The following is a 22,823-nucleotide window of genomic DNA, read 5'->3' as shown; positions in this document are numbered from 1 at the left end:
CTAGCATTATCCATACCAAACTTCTTAACGATGTTTTTGGCATACTTGCTTTGGGAGAGAAACATAGAGTCCTCCATTTGGTTGACTTGCATTCCAAGAAAGTAGGTTAGTTCCCCAACCAGACTCATCTCAAACTCAGATTGCATCTGTTGAACAAAATGTGTTACCATTTGTTCTGGCATACCACCAAAGACTATATCATCCACATAGATTTGAGCAATCATGATTTTGCCGTCTTCATCCTTCACAAACAAGGTTTTATCTATTCCACCTTTTCTGTATCCATTTGAGGTCAGAAATTCGGTCAACCTTTCATACCATGCTCTAGGTGCTTGTTTCAACCCATACAAGGCTTTCCTCAACTTGTATACATGCTTAGGTTGGTTAGGATCACAGAACCCTTTGGGTTGTTCCACATAGACTTCTTCATTCAAGTAGCCATTCAAGAATGCACTCTTCACATCCATTTGGAATAGTTTAAACTTCAGAATGCATGCTACCCCTAACAGCAATCTGATGGACTCAAGTCTAGCCACAGGAGCAAATGTCTCATCAAAATCAACCCCTTCAACTTGAGTGTATCCTTGAGCTACTAGTCTTGCTTTATTCCTAGTAATTACTCCTTTCTCATCAGATTTGTTTTTGTAGATCCACTTGGTACCAATGATGTTGGTCCCTTCAGGTCTTGGAACTAGCTCCCATACTTCATTCCTTTTGAACTGCTCAAGTTCCTCTTGCATGGCATTGATCCAGTATTCGTCAGTCAGGGCTTCTTTCACATTCTTTGGTTCAACCTTGGATACAAAGCAGGAATTTGAGCTTATTCCCCGTGACCTGGTAGTCACACTGTAACACCCCGAATAAAATAAGAGAATTATTTTATTTAAGTTAATAATATATTTATTAATTTAATTAAATAAATTGAATTATTGGATTATTATTATTATTATTATTTGGAATAATAATTATTGGAAAATATATAAGTTGGAATAAGGAAAAAGGGTTTCAGTATTGGTAAAGAGTTTTCACGTGAAACAGAGAAGCGGCTGAAAGGTGAAAGGTGGAGAAAAGGCAAAGAGGAAGAACCAGAGAGCAAAGGTTGGAGAAGAGCTTGGAGCTTAGAGATTTTGCCGGATTAACTCAGGTAAGGGGGGTTTATCGTCGTTTGATGGGTATTATAGATTAACATGTCATGGGTAGTGATAGCCGTTGAATTGACCCTAATTGGGATTATGAATGCTGGAAAATTACGTTGGATGAAACTGTGTTTAGGCTGTAATTGAATATGTGTTTGGGTTAGTTGTGAATTTCCGAACGTATAGCTTTTTACGGAATTGGAATCGGAGGTCCGGAAGTCCTCCAACGGCGGAAAATGCGGAGAACTCTGCATTCTGCCTTGTGTTAGCGCAGGGACTGCTGTTTTGCCTGCGTTAACCGGTTAACCCAGGGTGTTAACCGGTTAACACTGTTATAATTTGTGAAAATGTGCTGTTTTGCCTGCGTTAACCGGTTAACCCAGGGCGTTAACCGGTTAACACTGTTGCGTTTTGCCAGAAAGTGTATTTTATCCTGCGTTAACCGGTTAACCCAGGGCGTTAACCGGTTAACACTGTTGGAAATTGGAAAATTGGATATTTTAATGTTGTGAACATAATTGGTGATTGGCATATTCTCGTTGATTTCGATGAGTAATTTTGTTGAGTTTATGTTATGAAGTGTTGATGTAAATATGTTGATAAGTTGTGTTAAGTTGTTGAAAATACTGAGTTGTAGGCTTGATGAGCCAACGTTGATTATAAGTTGATTATGTTGAAAACATTGTTGTGTTGCTGTTATTATTATGTTGTCGGAATTTAAAGTCGTGTATGCCATGTACATTCATATGCATTAAGTCGGAGCTTTGCTCACACCACGTTGGCCTGGATTGGCAAAAATCGGAGCTTTGCTCACACCACGTTGGCCTGGATTGGCAAAATTTTAAGTTGAAAGTTGAAGGCTTATGCCTTGATGCCCACTAAACTGGCAATGATTTTAAGTTGGGAGTTTTACTCCGAATGGTACCACATGCATGACGAGTCGATTCTCATTTGAGTTGCATTTTATGTTGTTGTTGAGTTGCAATTTATGTCGTTATTGAGTTGCATTTTACGTTGTTATTGAGTATGATATTTGAGTTGATGTGCCGTTACTGAATGCATGATACGATTAGGATGATTAACGTGTAAATTTACTTAACATAACATGATAATTTATAATGTTTGTTATATCGATTGAGGAACTCACCCTTACAACTATTTTTCAGGTAACGAGCAGTGAGTGAGTAGAAGCTAGTGCCTGGAGTCTAGTGTAGTCTACGTAGTGGGTCGTGCTCTGATAGATGTAACATCGGGACGGGATGTTTTAATTGTTTACTGTTGATTGTTGAACCTTTTTACCTGTAAACCATTATATGTTTTGATTGGCTGGTTGATTCTATCCGCTGCGAATTTTGCAAAAATATTGTTTTGATTAAATAAAGAGCATGACAGTTATTATGGTGTGAAATGTTGTGTGACACCCTTGGTGCATGATTACTCTGATATATATATACTTGTTGTTGTTATTAAATATTTGGGGTATTTTAGAAGGGTGTTACATTAGTGGTATCAGAGCAGGTCGGTCTGTCCGGCCAGTTGTCGTGTCGTTACTGTCTAACAATTGTGTAATTGTTACTAGTCTAACTTTTAAGTTGTGTTGTAGTGATAAGTTGAAATGGCTGGAAGGAATGACGCTGCAATGGCTGCCGCAATGCAAGCAATGGCACAAGCTATGCAGAACTTGCCAAATGCTGGTGGTGATACTGGATCACGTAGCTTGGCGACTTTTCAAAGAGAGAATTCGCCGGTGTTTAAAGAGAAGCATGATCCAGATGCAGCCTTGGGATGGTTGAAAGAGATTGAGAGAATCTTCCGTGTTATGGATTGCACTCCAGCTCAGAAGGTCCGGTATGGTACTCACATGCTAGCAGTCGAAGCTGATGACTGGTGGCTAGAGACTCACGAGAGGTTGACCGTGGCAGGTGAAGCCATTACTTGGGATGTATTCCGTAGGGAATTTCTGAGAAAGTACTATCCGGAAGATGTCCGTGGTAAGAAGGAAATTGAGTTCCTTGAACTGAAGCAAGGAAGCATGTCTGTCACTGATTATGCTGCGAAATTTGTGGAGCTGTCCAAATTTTATCCTCATTACACTGGTGCTGGTGCTGAATTTTCAAAGTGCATCAAGTTTGAAAACGGACTGCGCTCTGAAATTAAGAAGGCTGTTGGGTATCAAAAGATACGCATTTTTACTGAATTGGTTGATAGCTGCAGGATATTTGAGGAAGACAATAATGCTCATTACAAGATTGTCAGTGACCGCAGAGGCAAGCAACATCAAAATCGTGGCAAGCCGTATGATGCTCCTGCTGGTATAGTTTGCTTCAAATGTGGTCAGGCTGGTCATAAGAGTAATGTATGCACTGCTGAAGTAAAGAGGTGTTTTCGCTGTGGTAAGATTGGTCATGCAATAGCTGATTGCAAGCACAAGGAAGTGATTTGTTTTAATTGTGGCGAAGAAGGGCATATTGGAAGTCAGTGTCAGAAGCCAAAGAAATCTCAGACGGGGAGGGTGTTCGCATTGACCGGAACTCAAACCTCCAGTGAGGACAGACTTATCCGAGGTACGTGTTATATTAATGGCTTTCCTCTTGTAGCTATTATTGACACAGGTGCGACTCATTCCTTTATATCTTTGGATTGTGCTGTGAAACTTAAGTTAGAGATATCTGAGATGTTTGGTAGTATGGTGATTGATACTCCTGCGAAGGGTTCAGTGACTACTACTTCGGTTTGTTTAAATTGTCCTTTGAGTATTTTTGGTAGAGAATTTGGGATGGACCTAGTGTGTCTTCCACTAGTGCAGATTGATGTTATTCTGGGTATGAACTGGTTGGTGTTTAACCGAGTTTCTATCAATTGTTTTGATAAGACGGTGGTCTTTCCTGAGATGGAGGAGGGAAAGAGTTTGTTTCTATCAGCAAGGCAAGTGAATGAAGAAGTAGTTGATGGGGCAGAGTTGTTTATGCTGTTAGCAACTTTGGAGGCTAAAGATAAACTGGTGATTGGCGATCTAGCCGTGGTGTGTGATTTTCCTGATGTGTTTCCGGAAGAGGTGAATGAATTACCACCAGAACGCGAAGTGGAGTTCTCGATTGATTTGGTACCTGGTACTAGGCCGATATCGATGGCTCCGTATCGTATGTCTGCTGTTGAGTTAACTGAATTGAAGAGTCAGTTGGAAGATCTGTTGGATAAGAAATTTATTCGTCCGAGTGTGTCACCGTGGGGTGCACCAGTGCTATTGGTTAAGAAGAAAGAAGGTACTATGAGGTTGTGTGTGGACTACAGGCAACTGAATAAAGTGACGATCAAGAATCGGTATCCTTTGCCGAGGATTGATGATTTGATGGATCAGTTGGTTGGTGCAAGTGTGTTCAGCAAAATAGATTTGAGATCTGGGTATCATCAGATCCGTGTGAAAACTGAGGATATTCAGAAGACTGCTTTCAGAACAAGGTATGGACATTATGAGTATTCTGTAATGCCTTTTGGTGTGACTAATGCGCCTGGAGTATTTATGGAGTATATGAATAGGATTTTCCATCCGTACTTAGACAAGTTTGTTGTGGTGTTTATTGATGATATTTTGGTGTATTCGAAGTCTGAAGAAGAGCATGCTGAGCATTTGAGAGTGGTTTTAGAAGTTCTACGAGAAAAGAAGTTATTTGCTAAACTATCTAAATGTGAATTTTGGTTAGAAGAGGTTAGTTTTCTTGGTCATGTGATTTCAAGAGGCGGCGTTGCTGTTGATCCTTCTAAGATAGAAGCGGTATCTAAGTGGGAAGCTCCGAAGTCGGCTGCTGAGATTCGAAGTTTCCTTGGTTTGGCTGGTTATTATAGGAAGTTCATTGAGGGATTTTCTAAGTTGGCGTTACCATTGACGATGTTGACTAGGAAGGGGCAAGCGTTTGTTTGGGACTCAAAATGTGAAGGAAGTTTCCAAGAGTTAAAGAGAAGGTTAACTACTGCTCCTATTCTGATATTACCGAGTTCGTCGGAATCATTTGAAGTTTACTGTGATGCTTCATTGTTGGGTTTGGGTGGCGTGTTGATGCAGAATAAGCAGGTTATAGCTTATGCTTCGAGACAGTTGAGGGTTCATGAGAGGAACTATCCGACGCATGATTTAGAGTTGGCGGCTGTGGTATTTGTTCTGAAGTTATGGAGGCATTACTTGTATGGGTCAAGATTTGAGGTTTTCAGTGACCATAAAAGTTTAAAGTATTTATTTGATCAGAAAGAGCTGAATATGAGACAGAGAAGATGGTTAGAGTTTCTGAAGGATTATGACTTTGGTTTGAATTACCATCCGGGTAAAGCAAACGTAGTGGCTGATGCATTGAGTCGGAAATCATTACATATGTCTATGCTAATGGTTAAGGAATTGGATTTAATTGAGCAGTTTAGAGACTTGAGTTTGGTGTGTGAGAGTACTCACAATAGTGTTAAATTGAGAATGTTGAAATTAACAAGTGGTATTCTGGATGAGATCAGAGAGGGTCAGAAATCCGATGTACTTTTGGTTGATAAGTTGACTCTAGTGAATCAAGGTCAAGGTGGCGAATTCAGAGTTGATGAGAATGGTGTTTTGAAATTTGGTAATCGGGTGTGTATTCCGGATGTTACTGAGCTTAAGAAGAGTATTCTTGAAGAAGGACATCGTAGTGGTCTGAGTATTCATCCTGGAGCTACGAAGATGTATCATGATTTGAAAAAGTTATTTTGGTGGCCGGGAATGAAAAGAGAAATTGTGAGTTTTGTTTATTCTTGTTTGACTTGTCAGAAGTCAAAGATTGAGCATCAGAAGCCGTCTGGGCTAATGCAACCGTTGGCTATTCCAGAGTGGAAGTGGGATAGTATCAGTATGGATTTTGTTTCTGGTTTACCGAGGACAATTAAGAATTTTGAAGCTATTTGGGTGATTGTTGACAGATTGACAAAGTCGGCTCATTTCATTCCGATCAGAATGGATTATCCGTTAGAGAAATTAGCTGAGTTGTATATTGAGAAAATTGTAAGTTTGCATGGTATTCCGTCGAGTATTGTTTCGGACAGAGATCCTAGATTTACATCGAAATTCTGGGAAGGTTTGCAGAAGGCTTTGGGAACTAAGCTGAGATTGAGTTCTGCATATCACCCGCAGACTGATGGTCAGACTGAGAGGACGATTCAGTCACTAGAGGATCTTTTGAGAGCTTGTGTTTTGGAAAAGGGAGGTACTCGGGATTGTTATTTACCTTTGATTGAGTTTACCTACAACAATAGTTTTCATTTGAGCATTGGTATGGCGCCGTTTGAAGCTTTGTATGGTAGGAGATGTCGGACACCGTTATGTTGGTATGAGTCCGGTGAGAGTGCTGTGGTTGGACCGGAGATTGTTCAACAAACTACGGAAAAGATTAAGATGATTCAGGAGAAGATGAGAATTGCTCAGAGTCGTCAGAAGAGTTATCATGACAAGAGGAGGAAATCACTTGAGTTCCTAGAGGGAGATCACGTGTTTCTTCGTGTTACTCCGATAACTGGGGTTGGTCGAGCTTTGAAGTCAAAGAAGTTGACACCTCGATTTATTGGTCCTTATCAGATTTTGGAGAGGATAGGAGAGGTAGCCTATCGTATCGCTTTACCGCCGTCACTTGCGAATTTGCATGAGGTTTTTCATGTGTCTCAGTTGAGGAGGTACATTCATGATCCGTCGCATGTGATCCAAGTAGATGATGTACAGGTGAGAGATAACCTGACTGTCGAAATATCGCCTATGAGGATTGAGGATCGAGAGTTGAAGCAGTTGCGGGGTAAAGAGATTGCCTTAGTGAAAGTAGCTTGGGGAGGACCAGCAGGTGGCAATGTGACTTGGGAACTGGAGAGTCAGATGAAAGAGTCTTATCCAGAGTTATTTGCTTGAGGTATGTTTTCGAGGACGAAAACTCTTTTAGTGGGGGAGAGTTGTAACACCCCGAATAAAATAAGAGAATTATTTTATTTAAGTTAATAATATATTTATTAATTTAATTAAATAAATTGAATTATTGGATTATTATTATTATTATTATTTGGAATAATAATTATTGGAAAATATATAAGTTGGAATAAGGAAAAAGGGTTTCAGTATTGGTAAAGAGTTTTCACGTGAAACAGAGAAGCGGCTGAAAGGTGAAAGGTGGAGAAAAGGCAAAGAGGAAGAACCAGAGAGCAAAGGTTGGAGAAGAGCTTGGAGCTTAGAGATTTTGCCGGATTAACTCAGGTAAGGGGGGTTTATCGTCGTTTGATGGGTATTATAGATTAACATGTCATGGGTAGTGATAGCCGTTGAATTGACCCTAATTGGGATTATGAATGCTGGAAAATTACGTTGGATGAAACTGTGTTTAGGCTGTAATTGAATATGTGTTTGGGTTAGTTGTGAATTTCCGAACGTATAGCTTTTTACGGAATTGGAATCGGAGGTCCGGAAGTCCTCCAACGGCGGAAAATGCGGAGAACTCTGCATTCTGCCTTGTGTTAGCGCAGGGACTGCTGTTTTGCCTGCGTTAACCAGTTAACCCAGGGTGTTAACCGGTTAACACTGTTATAATTTGTGAAAATGTGTTGTTTTGCCTGCGTTAACCGGTTAACCCAGGGCGTTAACCGGTTAACACTGTTGCGTTTTGCCAGAAAGTGTATTTTATCCTGCGTTAACCGGTTAACCCAGGGCGTTAACCGGTTAACACTGTTGGAAATTGGAAAATTGGATATTTTAATGTTGTGAACATAATTGGTGATTGGCATATTCTCGTTGATTTCGATGAGTAATTTTGTTGAGTTTATGTTATGAAGTGTTGATGTAAATATGTTGATAAGTTGTGTTAAGTTGTTGAAAATACTGAGTTGTAGGCTTGATGAGCCAACGTTGATTATAAGTTGATTATGTTGAAAACATTGTTGTGTTGCTGTTATTATTATGTTGTCGGAATTTAAAGTCGTGTATGCCATGTACATTCATATGCATTAAGTCGGAGCTTTGCTCACACCACGTTGGCCTGGATTGGCAAAAATCGGAGCTTTGCTCACACCACGTTGGCCTGGATTGGCAAAATTTTAAGTTGAAAGTTGAAGGCTTATGCCTTGATGCCCACTAAACTGGCAATGATTTTAAGTTGGGAGTTTTACTCCGAATGGTACCACATGCATGACGAGTCGAGTCTCATTTGAGTTGCATTTTATGTTGTTGTTGAGTTGCAATTTATGTCGTTATTGAGTTGCATTTTACGTTGTTATTGAGTATGATATTTGAGTTGATGTGCCGTTACTGAATGCATGATACGATTAGGATGATTAACGTGTAAATTTACTTAACATAACATGATAATTTATAATGTTTGTTATATCGATTGAGGAACTCACCCTTACAACTATTTTTCAGGTAACGAGCAGTGAGTGAGTAGAAGCTAGTGCCTGGAGTCTAGTGTAGTCTACGTAGTGGGTCGTGCTCTGATAGATGTAACATCGGGACGGGATGTTTTAATTGTTTACTGTTGATTGTTGAACCTTTTTACCTGTAAACCATTATATGTTTTGATTGGTTGGTTGATTCTATCCGCTGCGAATTTTGCAAAAATATTGTTTTGATTAAATAAAGAGCATGACAGTTATTATGGTGTGAAATATTGTGTGACACCCTTGGTGCATGATTACTCTGATATATATATACTTGTTGTTGTTATTAAATATTTGGGGTATTTTAGAAGGGTGTTACACACACCACTATTAGGATCCCCTATGATAATATCCTTAGGGTGGTCTTTCTGAATTCTGATAGATGGCATTTTGGTGGTTGCATCTACTTCACATTCAGGAGGAGGTTCCTGTACTTCTTCAGACTTGACTGGAATGTCAGTTGAACTGTCAAGGAATGTTTCAACATCCTCTATGACATCGATCCCTTCCTCTTTATCATCCACAATAACATTTATGGATTCCATCAGGACGTTGGTCCTGTAGTTGAACACTCTGTAGGCTCTGCTGTTAGTGGAGTATCCTAGAAATATACCCTCATCACTTTTGGGATCCAGCTTCCTTCTCTGTTCACGATCTGTGAGAATGTAGCATTTACTTCCAAAGATATGAAAGTACTTCACTGTGGGTTTTCTGCCTTTCCATATTTCATATAGAGTGGAGGAGGTTCCTTTTCTCAAGGTGACTCTGTTGTGAACATAGCACGCGGTATTCATCGCTTCAGCCCAAAAGTGCATGGGGAGATTCTTTGCATGAATCATTGCTCTGGCAGATTCTTGAATAGTTCTATTTTTTCTTTCAACTATCCCATTCTGCTGGGGAGTTATAGGGGAGGAGAACTCATGACTTATTCCTTCAGACGAGCAGAACTCATCAAACTTGGAATTCTTGAACTCCGTACCATGATCACTCCTAATCCGGACCACACAACTGTCCTTTTCCCTTTGAAGTCTGATGCACAGGTCTTTGAAGACATCAAATGTATCTGAATTCTCTCTGAAGAAGCTTATCCACGTGTATCTGGAATGGTCATCAACCACCACGTAAGCATATCTCTTCCCACCGAGACTTTCAACCTGCATAGGTCCCATTAAGTCCATGTGCAACAGTTCCAGAACTCTGGAAGTTGTAGGATGTCCCAGCTTCGGATGTGACATCTTGGTTTGCTTGCCCACCTGGCATTCTCCACAGACTCTTCCTTCATCAATAAGCAGCTTTGGAATTCCTCTGATTGCTTCCTTGGATATAATCTTCTTCATTCCCCGTAGGTGAAGATGTCCAAGACGTCTATGCCACAGCTTCACCTCCTGTTCTTCCTTGGCTGAGGAGCATATTGTGGAAAAGTTAGAGACTTTAGGTTCCCACAGATAACACTTATCTTTGGACCTGGTTCCTCTCATAACTTCCTGATTGTCACCATTTGTCACAATGCACAGCTCCTTAGTAAATTGAACATAGAACCCTTGATCACACAGTTGGCTTATGCTGATGAGATTTGCAGTCAGTCCTCTTACTAACAGCACATTATTCAGTTTTGGAACTCCAGAGCAGTCCAGCTTACCCACACCTTTTATTTTTCCTTTGGCACCATCACCAAAGGTCACATAGCTGGTAGTGTGAGGTTGAATATCCACCAGTAGATTTTCCATACCAGTCATATGTCTTGAGCATCCACTGTCAAAGTACCAGTCTTCTCTGGTAGAAGCCCTTAGAGCTGTGTGCGCTAACCTAGCATACCATTGTTGCTTCTTGATGGGGACATAGCGCTTATATGTCTTGTGCTTAGGCCTGACATGCGAGGTTTGGTTAGGGAAACCATGAAGCCAGTAGCAGAAGGCTTTTATATGTCCAAGCCTACCACAGTGGTGACATCTCCACTCCTGGTATTTCCTCTTCTGATGATTATTCATCTTAGTTCCCCGATGTTGAGACATTGGCTTTGACTTCCGCTTGAACTTCTGAACTTTAGCCTTTGGGCGTTTGTGTTCAGCTGAGGATCTTTTCCCAAATCCTAGGCCAAATTTGGTTCCAGACTTCTGTCCCACCTTTAGAATCTCTTCCAAGGTGTCAGTTCCCTTGTTCATCATTCTGATGGATTTAGTCATCTGATTCAGCTTGGAGGTCAGCAAGGCTATCTCACCATTTAGACCCTTTATGGCTGTCAGATGCTTCTGCCTCTCATCTTCCAGTTCCTTGATGAGTTTCTTCTGCTTTTCTCCTTGTGCACGGACTTCTGCACTGGTGGTACACAACTTCTTATAGGCTGCAGCAAGTTCATCAACGGTCAGTTCATCTGCACTTGAGTCATCATCAGAGGCACAAACACTGGTTAGTGCAGTGACATGTTTGGCAGATTCTCCTTCAGATTCACTTTCAGAATCTCCTTCAGACCATGTGATAGTTAGCCCCTTCTTTTGCATCTTGAGATAAGTAGGACATTCAGCTCTGACGTGTCCATACCCTTCACAACCATGACACTGGATTCCCTTGCCTTGGTTGAACTTTTCTTCAGAAGTTGATCTTTTCCTGATGTCAGACGTGATGTTCTTGACATTTGGTCTCCCTCTTTGACCAATCTTCTTCACGAACTTGTTGAACTGTCTCCCAAGCATGGCTAAGGCTTCTGATATACTTTCATCACCTTCAGTATATCCTGCTTCTGACTCCTCTTCAGCATTAGATACAAAAGCTACGCTTTTGTTCTTCTTTTCAGCATTCTCACACAAGCCCATTTCAAAGGTTTGGAGAGAACCAATGAGCTCATCCACCTTCATATTGCAGATGTCCTGCGCCTCCTCTATGGCTGTGACCTTCATAGCAAATCTCTTAGGCAAGGACCTGAGAATCTTTCTTACAAGTTTCTCTTCAGCCATTTTCTCACCTAGTCCACCAGAGGTGTTTGCAATTTCAAGAATATTCATGTGAAAGTCATGAATAGTCTCATCCTCTTTCATCCTCAGATTTTCAAACTTGGTGGTCAGCATCTGAAGTTTGGACATCTTCACCTTGGAAGTACCTTCATGAGTTACCTTGAGGGTATCCCAAACTTCCTTAGCTAGTTCACAGTGGTGCACCAGCCTGAAGATGTTCTTACTGATTCCATTGAACAATGCATTCAAGGCCTTGGAATTTCCAAGAGCTAATGCCTCTTGCTCCTTGTCCCACTCTTCTTCAGGAATCTGCACACTGATTCCATCTTCACCTGTCTTCGTTGGATGCTCCCATCCTTTGTTGACAGCTCTCCAGACTTTGCTATCTAGAGACCTTAAGAAGGCTATCATACGAGGCTTCCAGTCATCATAATTAGAGCCATCCAACATGGGTGGTCTATTTGAGTGTCCTATATCCTTGTCCATGGTACTAGAAAGTAACTTCCCTAGATCTCACCCAGAAATTCACAGGCAGGGTGCCTGCTCTGATGCCAATTGAAATTCTAGTTATCAGACTTTAGATGTCACACGGGTTGTTATGACATCCAATTCTGCACAGACAAGAATTATGCAGAACTTAACAGTAAGTGCAGTAAATAACACAAGTAATTGTTTACCCAGTTCAGTCCAACATGACCTACATCTGGGGGCTACCAAGCCAGGGAGGAAATCCACTATTAGTAGTATTAATTCAAAGCTAAACTCACCCGTTTACAACTTGTCACTTAATCCCTACCCAATGCAATTTCAATCTTACTTTAAGATCAGAGTTCCTACTCACTCCCCCTCAATCACCTCAGTGATTACTACCTTTAATCAATATTAAAGACAATTTTGAAGTCACACTTCAAACAACTCTTGATTGTGCTTAGCAGCTTTAATCAAGATACACAGCACTCACGCTTAAAAGCTTTGAGCGACACAACACTTACAACTCAATGAACACCCTATGCCAAAGCAATCATCAACGTGATAAAGGCTTGGCTTACAAGATATGTCTAATACAAGACTCACAAAAATACAGCAGTGAAGTATGATGGACACACTTAATCTTCACGCCTCAAAATCCCCGAAACTGAATGAAGGAACGACTTCCTTTTATATTGCAGTACCTGGCCTTTTGCACTTGTATTCTCCTGAATTTAAGGTCACGCGAGTTCCCATAAATTCAACATCTAGGTTACTAACAAATAGGCTATTTGTTAGGTTCATTAAATGTAGCTTGGTTGTTGATTTCCTGGATTTTCTCTAAGCTGTTGAATCCCTGAAGAATAGCCTGAGAAAAAGCTGAAACAGAAAACTGAACAACCTACAATGTAGCATATGCTGTCAGGAATGAATGTCACGACATTCAGCTTGACATCAAGCATCATATGCTGAGTCTGTTTTTCCAGAAAACAGACTGTACAATTTTGCTGACCTGTACATGACCAAAATGACCATACTACAGTAACAGCTTACAATAATAAATGTCAAAGTATCCAATTTGACATTTACACATTTGGCCTTAAGTCAGTTCTGTTATCCTCTTGAAGAACAAACTAAGAAACATACTGAAGTGTAGCAGAACACCACTCTGTCTATTATTCAGTATATACTGTCCATGATGAATGTCATAACATCCAGTTTGACATTCATATAGTAGGCCTTATGCCAGGTCTGGTTCTTCCTTGATAACCAGACTGCAAATGAATACTGAGCTCTAACAGAACACCAACTGTTCTATTCCTCAATATCTGCTGACAGGGATGAATGTCACAGTATCCAGTTTGACATTCAATAAATCCTGTATTAGCTAATCCTGCAGTAACTACTCAAGTGTGTCATGACATCAGTCAAGACATCAGAGTACAGTTAGATATTCTAACCTACAATGCAATCACACATACACACCATGTCATGACATCAGTCAAGACATTAGAATCCAGCTAGTGTTTTACCATATAATGCAGCCAATTAAACACCTACATGAAGTCAACAACACTTGGTCACTTGTCGAATATCCCCAAGGTAAGAAGGCAATCGATGTGAAATAGGTATACAAGGTGAAGTTGAATCCCAAAGGAGAAGTGACTCGACACAAGGCGAGACTTGTGGCGAAAGGATTTCTTCAGAAAGAAGGAATCGACTTCGACGAAGTTTTTGCACCTGTTGCTAGAATCAAAACAATCAGGTTGGTTGTTGGTCTAGCAAACATGAACAACTGGCAGATGTGTCATATGGATGTGAAATGTGCATTCCTTAATGGCCTCTTAGAAGAAGAAGTTTATGTTGCACAACCAGCTGGGTTTGTGAAACATGGCGAAGAAAGAAAGGTGTACAGGCTGCATAAAGCCCTGTACGGACTTAAACAAGCTCCAAGAGCTTGGAACAAGAAGATAGACGGTTTTCTAAGGGAGAAGGAATCTATGAAGTGCAAATCTGAACATGAAGTATATGTAAGAAGAATCAATAGTAAATTGCTTATACTATGCCTCTATGTCAATGACCTGTTGATAACAGGTAGTTGCAAGAAGGAGATCGAAGACTTCAAAGGTGATCTAAACAAGGAATTCAAAATGTCAGATATGGGTGACATTTCATATTTCCTTGGCATCGAATTCTACAAGAGTGGTAGAGGTTTGATGATGCATCAAAGAAGGTATGCAGGCAAAATTCTCAAGAGATTTGAGATGCAAGATTGCAACCCAACTTCGACTCCAATTGAGCCCAGATTACAATTGTCGAAAGATTCAGATGAAGATGATGTCGATCCAACCCAATATAGAAGACTTATTGGGTCACTTCGATACCTTTGTCACACAAGGCCTGACTTAACATACAGTGTAGGTATGATGAGTAGGTTCATGCAGAAGCCAAAGGTATCACATCTAGCAGCGGTGAAGAGGATACTAAGGTATCTGAAAGGAACTCTCGACTATGGAATTTTTTTTCCTGCAGCTGATGAAGGAAAAGAATACAAAGTAGTGGGATACACCAACTCAAGTTGGTGCAGTGATGCTGAGGATCAAAAGTCCACAGCTGGCTATGTGTTTATGCTAGGTGGTGCACCAGTTGCTTGGAGTTCAAGAAAGGAGCCAGTAGTGGCACTATCATCATGCGAAGCAGAATACATAGTTGTTTCTCTTTGTGCATGTCAAGCAACGTGGATGGTGAATCTGGTCGAAGAGATAACATCGAAGAGTCATGGAGCAATTACCATGAAGATCGACAGCATGTCAGCTATCAATTTGGCGAAGAATCCGATAGCACATGGTCGAAGCAAGCACATCGAGATGAGGTTCCATTATCTTCGAGAGCAGGTAGCAGATGGGAAGATGAATGTGGAACATTGCAGAACTGAGAATCAGATTGCAGACATCATGACAAAGGGAGTGCAGGTCGAAGCAGTGGCGGAGCCAGATAAAAAAATTTGGGATGACCGCTAACATAAAATAAAGATTATAAATAAAATATAAATAGTATTTTAAATAAAACATTAAAGTTAAAATAAATACAAAGTTAATTACTAAAAATTTAAATTATATGACTTAAAACTACCTTAAAGTAATGCTTTACGCGTTCCGAGTGACTTGAAATCGTCAATAATTGACTCCGAACTAATGCTTGCACTAATCTCCCTTTCAATATATACTGTCATGCTATCTCCAAGAAACTCATCATCCATCTTATTTCTCAACTTAGTCTTAATAATTTTCATTGCTGAAAAAGACCTTTCAGTTGTGGTCGTAGAAACAGGAAGAGTCATGATAAGACGAAGTAGTCTATCAATCAAGAAGTAAGTTTCAGCCTGTCCAGATGCAACCAAACATGAACATAGTTCTTGAATAGTTGATAAATTATTCAAGTTTGATGCTTGACGAGCAACAAATAGAAAATGTTGGAGTTGAAATTACAAATTATTCTTCTCTTGATCACTAAAATCCATAGGATAATATTTTTCAACTAAAGAACAAATAGTATCAATGCTAAAAACTTTATATCCATCCTTAGGAGATAAAGAACAAGAACAAATAATATCAATGCTAAAAATTTTATATATATATATATATATATATATATATATATATATATATATATATATATATATTATTATTATTCTAAGAATAATGTAAAGTAAGTTTAATAGAAATAAGGATTAAAAATATTCTTACTGTATATGTTCAACTGTAATTTTCATCGCTATCCTATCCTAACTTACAAGTCATATTTAATGTGTACTTTCGTGAATCATCCGTGATAACCTCCAAGTGAGATACTATGTATGCTCAAAGTGATTTACTAATTGAAATCATCAAAAAGGAGATTTAGTGATGGAAACTTAAGTAAATCCACATTCAAAAAATTTAAATTTGTTTAAGATATAACTTATTTTTAATTGGATTTATTGATTATGAAGGAGAGATAAAATTTTATTTTTATTTTTTAATTAATAAAAAATTATGATCGGTTGTGTGTAAAAATATTTGTTAGGGTTGTGTTCGTCAAAATCATAGACACGCACATACGTGTCTTTTGCTGCGTGGCATAATCTCCAACATGAATCTTGCGTGGCACTCTACAGACATGCAAACCGCAAACATCCTCCACGCGTCACCTCCTACAACCTTTGTATCAATAACCGCCTTTTGACGTTCTATAAACCTCAAAGTAACCTAAAACGACATAACAATTTTATTATCATGAAAAAGAAGATTCAAACCTCCATGGAAAAGGAAACTCCTGCAATTCAATCATGGGAAGTTCTTATCCTCGTGGCACATCATCTTGACCCCAAAACATTGGCCATAGCTTCATGCGTATCAAGATCATGGCTACATTCTATGTCCTCTGATGAACTTTGGAAACCAATCGTAACCACCCATTTTCCTTCTCTTTCAACTCTTCCATCCGCCGTTTCATATTGCCACCTGTTCGCATTAGGCCACTCTGCCGCCTTGCGCCGCCGCCAGACTCTTTCGAAGCCAACCCTCTCCCTAAGTGACCTCGTGTTTGGGGTCTCCATTACTTCGAAGCGCGAATCTCGCGTGGTAGCGGCCGCATCCATACCTGTGGACGCACTGGTGGTGGACCCTCCTGGCGTGTTTAGTTTTGGTGTTGGTTTGGAGGAGTGTGTATTGATGAAGAACGAGGGTTTGGAGGAGGTGGTTAAGGTAACGTGGAATGTGGTGGTGAAAGGATGGAGAGGGATTTTCACTTTGATGGATTGCGAGAGGAAGGTGAGGTTTGCGGGTGGCGGCGAGGAGTGGTTTTCACAGGAGCTACCGGCGCCGAGTTGTTGTTCAAAAGTGGTGGCGAGTTCAGTGGTGGCGGATATGAAGGTGGGGATGTGTGATAGTGGTGGGAAAGTGAGGGTGGAGAAGGTAAGGATGGGGATTTTGAGTGTTGTTGATTGGAGGTATGTTGGTGTTGAAGATGGTCTTAGATACTTGCAACATTTTCTTCTAACTTAATAATGCATTCTACATACATCATGTATAAATATCCTTCAATCCAGGGATGTTTTTACAAGGTCTGTTTGTTTTAGGAATACAGAACACATTCCATATTCTTGAGAATTTAAGGTTTAAGCTTGTGGAAAATTCTTAGTCAGACACACTGTAACAATTAGTTTTACAAACAATCACAGGTGTTTTTATATTTTCATGCAAGTATTTCTCTAAGGTTAAAAATACAGACTATCTTTTTAGAAAAGAATACAAAATTATTCTCAACAAACTTTTATCTTTATTGAGTTCCTAATAATTTTTTATTCCTGACTGTTACCATCACGTTTAGAAATAGTTGATTATCCCATTGCTACAAATACTTCCTAAACGTATATTATTAATTAAATAGAATTTGAAATAAAAAAATTCTGGAATTTTAAAATACTCCCAAACATTTTTTATAAAACCTAATTCTTTGGGATCTTATATCCCAGACAATTATTTTTGGGATTAAATTTTTATACGGTGAAATAAATATTCCCTAAAGTAACAAAAATTGAAAAATATCACCATTAGTGGTCAAACGTAAGCTAAGTAGTACAGTAGATGGAGTTTGAGGACCGCAAATAGGTCAACTTAAACTTAATTAGTACTATCGAGAAGAAAAAAACTGAATCCTGTCGCCATGAATCATGAACTAAAAATAAAACTTCAGTTCAAATTTCAATAAAAATCAAACAGTGTGCGATTTATAATTAAATCAATCTGTATTTATAAATTGATTTTATATTTTGAATTTTTTTTAACTTATTTTTTCAGAATTAAAATGATATTTTAAAAAAAATATTTTATTTTAAAGGAAAAATACTTTTTAAAAACTATTTTTTTACTTTCAATAAAAAAAAATATTTTATTTTCAAAAAATATATTTTCTTAGAAATGTATTATATTTATAAAATACATAATTTTTTATTTTATTTATAATAAATATTATTAGATTTTTATTTTAAATTTTTAATAAAAATAATTAAAAAATAGTTCTTTTATGGTTGGGTAAGAGTTTAGTATTTTGAAGCCAATATTCTAAAGTTTTTTTTCTTGACTTTATTAGATTTGAGATTTGTTCAGCGGCCTATCGGATATTATTGAGTGTATCTTGAATGTTATATTGTGGGAGGGATAATTATATATTTTTTAACTGGTCAATTAGGTAAGGTTTAGGATACTTATTTACTTTCTTTTCGTCTCATTTAAGTTGGGAGGATAGATGATAGAGTTCTGAAAATTGTATGAAAACAAATGATGTTTTCGAGTTTCGTTTATGGAAGGAATAATATTTTAAGTTTGGTTTAGTAGAGAAATTGAGTGTCGTAAATGAATAATGATATGTTTTGGAGATAACAAATGAAATTCGTCTAAGTTAAATGCGGATCAATAATGATAGTGTTTTGAACATTGATACTCCATAAATGAGCGAAAATTTAATAAATACATTTATATTTTCTCATGATCCTGCTTTTCACCACAGTTGAAAGTTCCAATCGTGGTAAAAAGTGGTTTAAAAATTTAAATAAAAAATAAAATTGTAGGCTAGATTCAAATTCATGATCGGGCATCGCTTTTTACCATGGTTGAAAGTTTCAAGCGTAGTGAAAAGTGACTTAAAATGCAAATAAAAAAAACACCTAAGTAAATAGATTATATCATGGTGAGTACTTTGGTCGATGTGAAATGATGTTACGAAAAGTACTTTTTATAGTAGTGTCCCTTAATTAAAAGTAAATTTTAACTCTTAAATTTATTGAATAATTGATGTATTTAATCTTTATATAATCTAAATACATTATTTATTTAATGAATCTAATAGTCAAAATTTATTTAAAGAGAAAGGAGGGTGTATTTTCCAACTGATCAACCGGACAAATCACATATCTCATACCATATAGATATGTGGTGGCAACCACATAACTCCTATATAATTCACATGTCATGACCACTTCGGATCCTCGCGCTCGAGCATAATTTATCACATTGTCAACATTTTAATTTTATTTTTATTTTTAAGGAAAAATATCTTTTTTTATTATTTTTTATTTTTAATAATATTTTTTCTTTTATTAACAAAAAATGAATTTCTTTAAAAATGCATTATATTTATAAAATATATAATTTTTTATTTTATTTATAATAAATATTATGAGATTTTTATTTTTATTTTAATAAAAATAATTTAAAAAAAAATTCTTTAATGGATAGTCCGAAGTTCGTATAAAGTTGAGTTTATTATTTTTAAGCAAATATTATAAAGGTTTTATTTTGTTTGGTTTTATAAAATTTGAGGTCTACCAAGGCTGATGTGTTTAAAATGGATAATCTATTTTGGCAATTCTATTGGGGTATGATCAAGTGTATTTTCAGTGCTATATGTTGTAAGAAGGATAAATTACATATTTTCTAATTGGTCAATGGATAATCTATTTTGGCAGTTCTATTGGGGTATGATCAAGTGTACCTTTAGTGTTATATGTTGTGAGAAGGATAAATTACAGATTTTCTAACTGGTCAATCAGGTAAGGCTTAGTATTTTTGAACCAATTATAACAAAGTTTCTCGCCTTTATAAAATTTAGGTTTGTCAAAGCTTGACCCGTTAGCTCGATCGGGCATGACCAAACATACCTTCATTTTATACGCCGTGACAGGGATAAATGACATATTCCCTAACTGGTCAATCAGATAAATCACATACTCCACTATTATGAAGAATACCTCTTATAACGATTGGAAAAGGGATACAATCAAGTCCGACTAACCGTTGTGAGCTAAGATGTGATTGTATGTATGATTCTTTCAACCATGATCGTGTGACCGTGATTATAAGTTAAGTAGCGTGCAACTTATTATGACAGTTACTTTAAACAACCGATGTTGTATGGCTCAACCTATCACAACAGTTACTTTGAGCAGCTGTTGTTGTATGTTTTTTAATTAAAAAAATGCACTAGTAGAACAACATCATCAACAACAACAACAACAATAAAAACAACAAGAACAACAACTACTAATATTGCTAACTTGAATTCATGTTTTCCTTGTCTCATTCAAGTTGGAGAATAAATGATAGAGATCTGAAATTTGTTAATGAAAGAAATGATGTTTTCGAATTTTGTTTATGGAAGAAATAATATTTTTAAGTTTGGTTTAGTGGAGAAGTTGAGTTTCGTAAATGGATGATGATGTTTTGGAGGTAGTTGATGAAGTTCGTCTAGGTTGAAGTTCATCTAAGTTTTAGGTTTCACGCGGATCAATAATGATAGTGTCTTGAGCATTGATATTCCATAAATAGACGATAAGGATTTGTTTAAGGACGGTGAAGAAACTCAATAAACATGTTTACATTTTCCCATAACCCTGAGTGGCTTTTCACCAAGGTTTAAAATTTCAACTGTGATAAAAAATGGCTTTAAAATAAATAAAAACAAAAGTATAGGTGCTAGGATTCGAACTCATGATCATGCGCTACTTTTCGCCACGATTAGAAGTTTCAACTGTGGCAAAAAGTGATTTAAAATAAATAAAAAACAATTGTCGTTAAAAGTGACTTAAAATAAATAAAAAAATTAAATTGTAGGTGCTAGGATTCGAACTCTTGACCATGTGTCACATTTCATCACGGTTGAAAGTTCCAATCATGGTAAAAAGTGACTTAAAATAAATAAATAAATAAAATTGTAGGTGTTAGGATTTGAACTCATGATCAGACATCACTTTTCACCACGTTGGAAGTTCTAACTGTGGTGAAAAGTGACTTAAAATGAAAATAAATAAATAAAACACCTAAGTGAACAGATTCTACCACGGTGGATACTTTGGTCGAGGTGAAATGGCGTTACGGAAGTTACTTTTTGTAGTAGTGTCCCTTAATTAAAAACAAATTTTAACTTTTAGGTTCATTGAATAATTGATATATTCAGTCTATATATAGTCTAAATATATTATTTATTTAGTGAATTAAAAAACAAAATTTATTTATAAAAGAGAATGGAGGGTGTATTTTCTAACTGTCAACCTGACAAATCAATATCTCATACCATATAGATATATGCTGGAAACCATATAACTCCTATATAATTCACACGTCATGGCCACTTCGAGCCCTCACACTCGAGCATAATTTATCACATCGTCAACATTTCATTACCGCTCTATGAGATTCTAGTCTTGCAGTTAAGTATACAGTCGAACCCAAGGTCTGCCCAACTAATATAAAGTTTAAGTACATATTAAGGTTTTTTTACCGAGATAACCCAGTTTTTAGAAAAAATACCCAAAATACCCCAGTTTTCATAAAATTTCCCAATCTACCCCACTTTTAGGAGGAGGCGCCAATTGAATTGGCGACTCCTCTTAAAAATTGCAAGGACTCCCTTCAATTGGCGCCTATGTGTAATTTTTAAGAGGAGGCGCCAATTCAATTGGCGACTCCCTTAAAAAAGCCTCAAATGGCGAAACCTCCAACATGAAAGTTGTATAGCTTTTCAAGACAATGAATTTGGACATATATTTTGCATCATTTGGATTTTGTATGAGAAAGTTATGGGCAGTTGAAGTTGGACTTCTGAGTTTTTCAACTATTATCTGACCTATAATGTCTTGCATTATCGCATGTGTTTCTTTTAGAAATATGAAATTTTTTCCAACATAACATTTGAAGTAGATATCTTAAATTTTCCAATGCACTTGGTCCCACCTCAAAATAATTAAAAATGAGTGAGTTAGGTCCTTGCGAACTTGACCCAAAATTAGGGTTTCTGTCAAAACATGTGTATGTGAATTTTGCCAAAAGGGACCAACTTCAAGCCCTTCTGTTTGAATGATAAAAGCCTCAAATGACAAAACCTTAAACATAAAAGTTGTAGATCTTTTCAAGATAATGTAATTGGACTAAACTTTTGCATCAGTTGCATTTTTTTTTGAGAAAGGTATGGGCACCTGAACTTGGACTCTTTGACAATTCAACTGTTATCTGACCTATAATGTTTTGTATTATTGCATGTGATTCTCTTAGAGTTACACTACAACAAACAAGACCTTAGACAGGGCTTTTTTTAGCCTTAGACAGCGCTTTAAAGCGCTGTCTAAACCTCCGCTGCTAAAGGTTTAGACAGCGCTTTTTTAAATCTTAAAAGCGCTGTCTAAGCCCCCCCCCCTTAGACAACGCTTTGGCCAAAAGCGCTTTATAAGACCCTCTTATTTTAAATTTTTTAGGTATACCTTAGACAGCGCTTTTGAAAAGCGCTGTCTAAGCCCCACCCCCTTAGACAGCGCTTTGGCCAAAAGCGCTTTCTAAGACCCTCCTATTTTAATTCTTTTAGGTATACCTTAGACAGCGCTTTTCAAAAAGCGCTGTCTAAGCCCCCCCCCCCCCCCCCCTTAGACAGCGCTTTTTACAAAAGCGCTGTCTAAGGTATACGAAAATTGAAACTAACATTTTGATTTGTAACTAACCATTGCATTTCATATAAGTTTAGCATTAATTTCATGAGCATTGTAACAGATTTTGAAGGATATATAAACGAAATTCCAGTTTCACAAAAGCAATTTTCTTCATCCATTCCAATTTTTAAAGATTCACTCATTCACAAAATTCCAGTTTCACAGAAGAAATTCTTCATTCATTCATGAAGCAGAATTGTCATATATTCATCCATGAATTTTCCACAAGTCAGAAACGGCACAAATCAAAAGTTTTAGAACATACATAACAACGCCACAGTTAGCATTCCACAGGAAAATAAGTATACCCTTAATTAAATCCTAATAATTACACAT

At 37.5% G+C, this 22,823-nt stretch overlaps 1 protein-coding gene across 1 annotated transcript; it reads left to right on the top strand.

Annotated features, from left to right (window-relative positions):
• The first annotated feature begins 16,225 nt into the window (after positions 1–16,225).
• Positions 16,226–17,214, top strand: LOC127097357 (probable F-box protein At5g04010). The gene has a single exon (XM_051035852.1). It carries the CDS (start codon positions 16,246–16,248, stop codon positions 17,014–17,016), a length of 771 nt encoding a protein of 256 aa, XP_050891809.1. The 5' UTR covers positions 16,226–16,245; the 3' UTR covers positions 17,017–17,214.
• Positions 17,215–22,823: the final 5,609 nt, after the last annotated feature.

This window comes from Lathyrus oleraceus, chromosome 6 (genome assembly GCF_024323335.1).
Source record: "Lathyrus oleraceus cultivar Zhongwan6 chromosome 6, CAAS_Psat_ZW6_1.0, whole genome shotgun sequence".
Lineage (NCBI taxonomy): Eukaryota > Viridiplantae > Streptophyta > Magnoliopsida > Fabales > Fabaceae > Lathyrus > Lathyrus oleraceus.
Note: the sequence above shows the minus strand (reverse complement) of the source record. Positions and strands in the feature narration are given on the sequence as shown.

Bases quoted from the DNA above. Each gene is read 5' to 3' on its own strand.
- LOC127097357 (XM_051035852.1), top strand. From the start codon at position 16,246: ATGAAAAAGAAGATTCAAACCTCCATGGAAAAGGAAACTCCTGCAATT.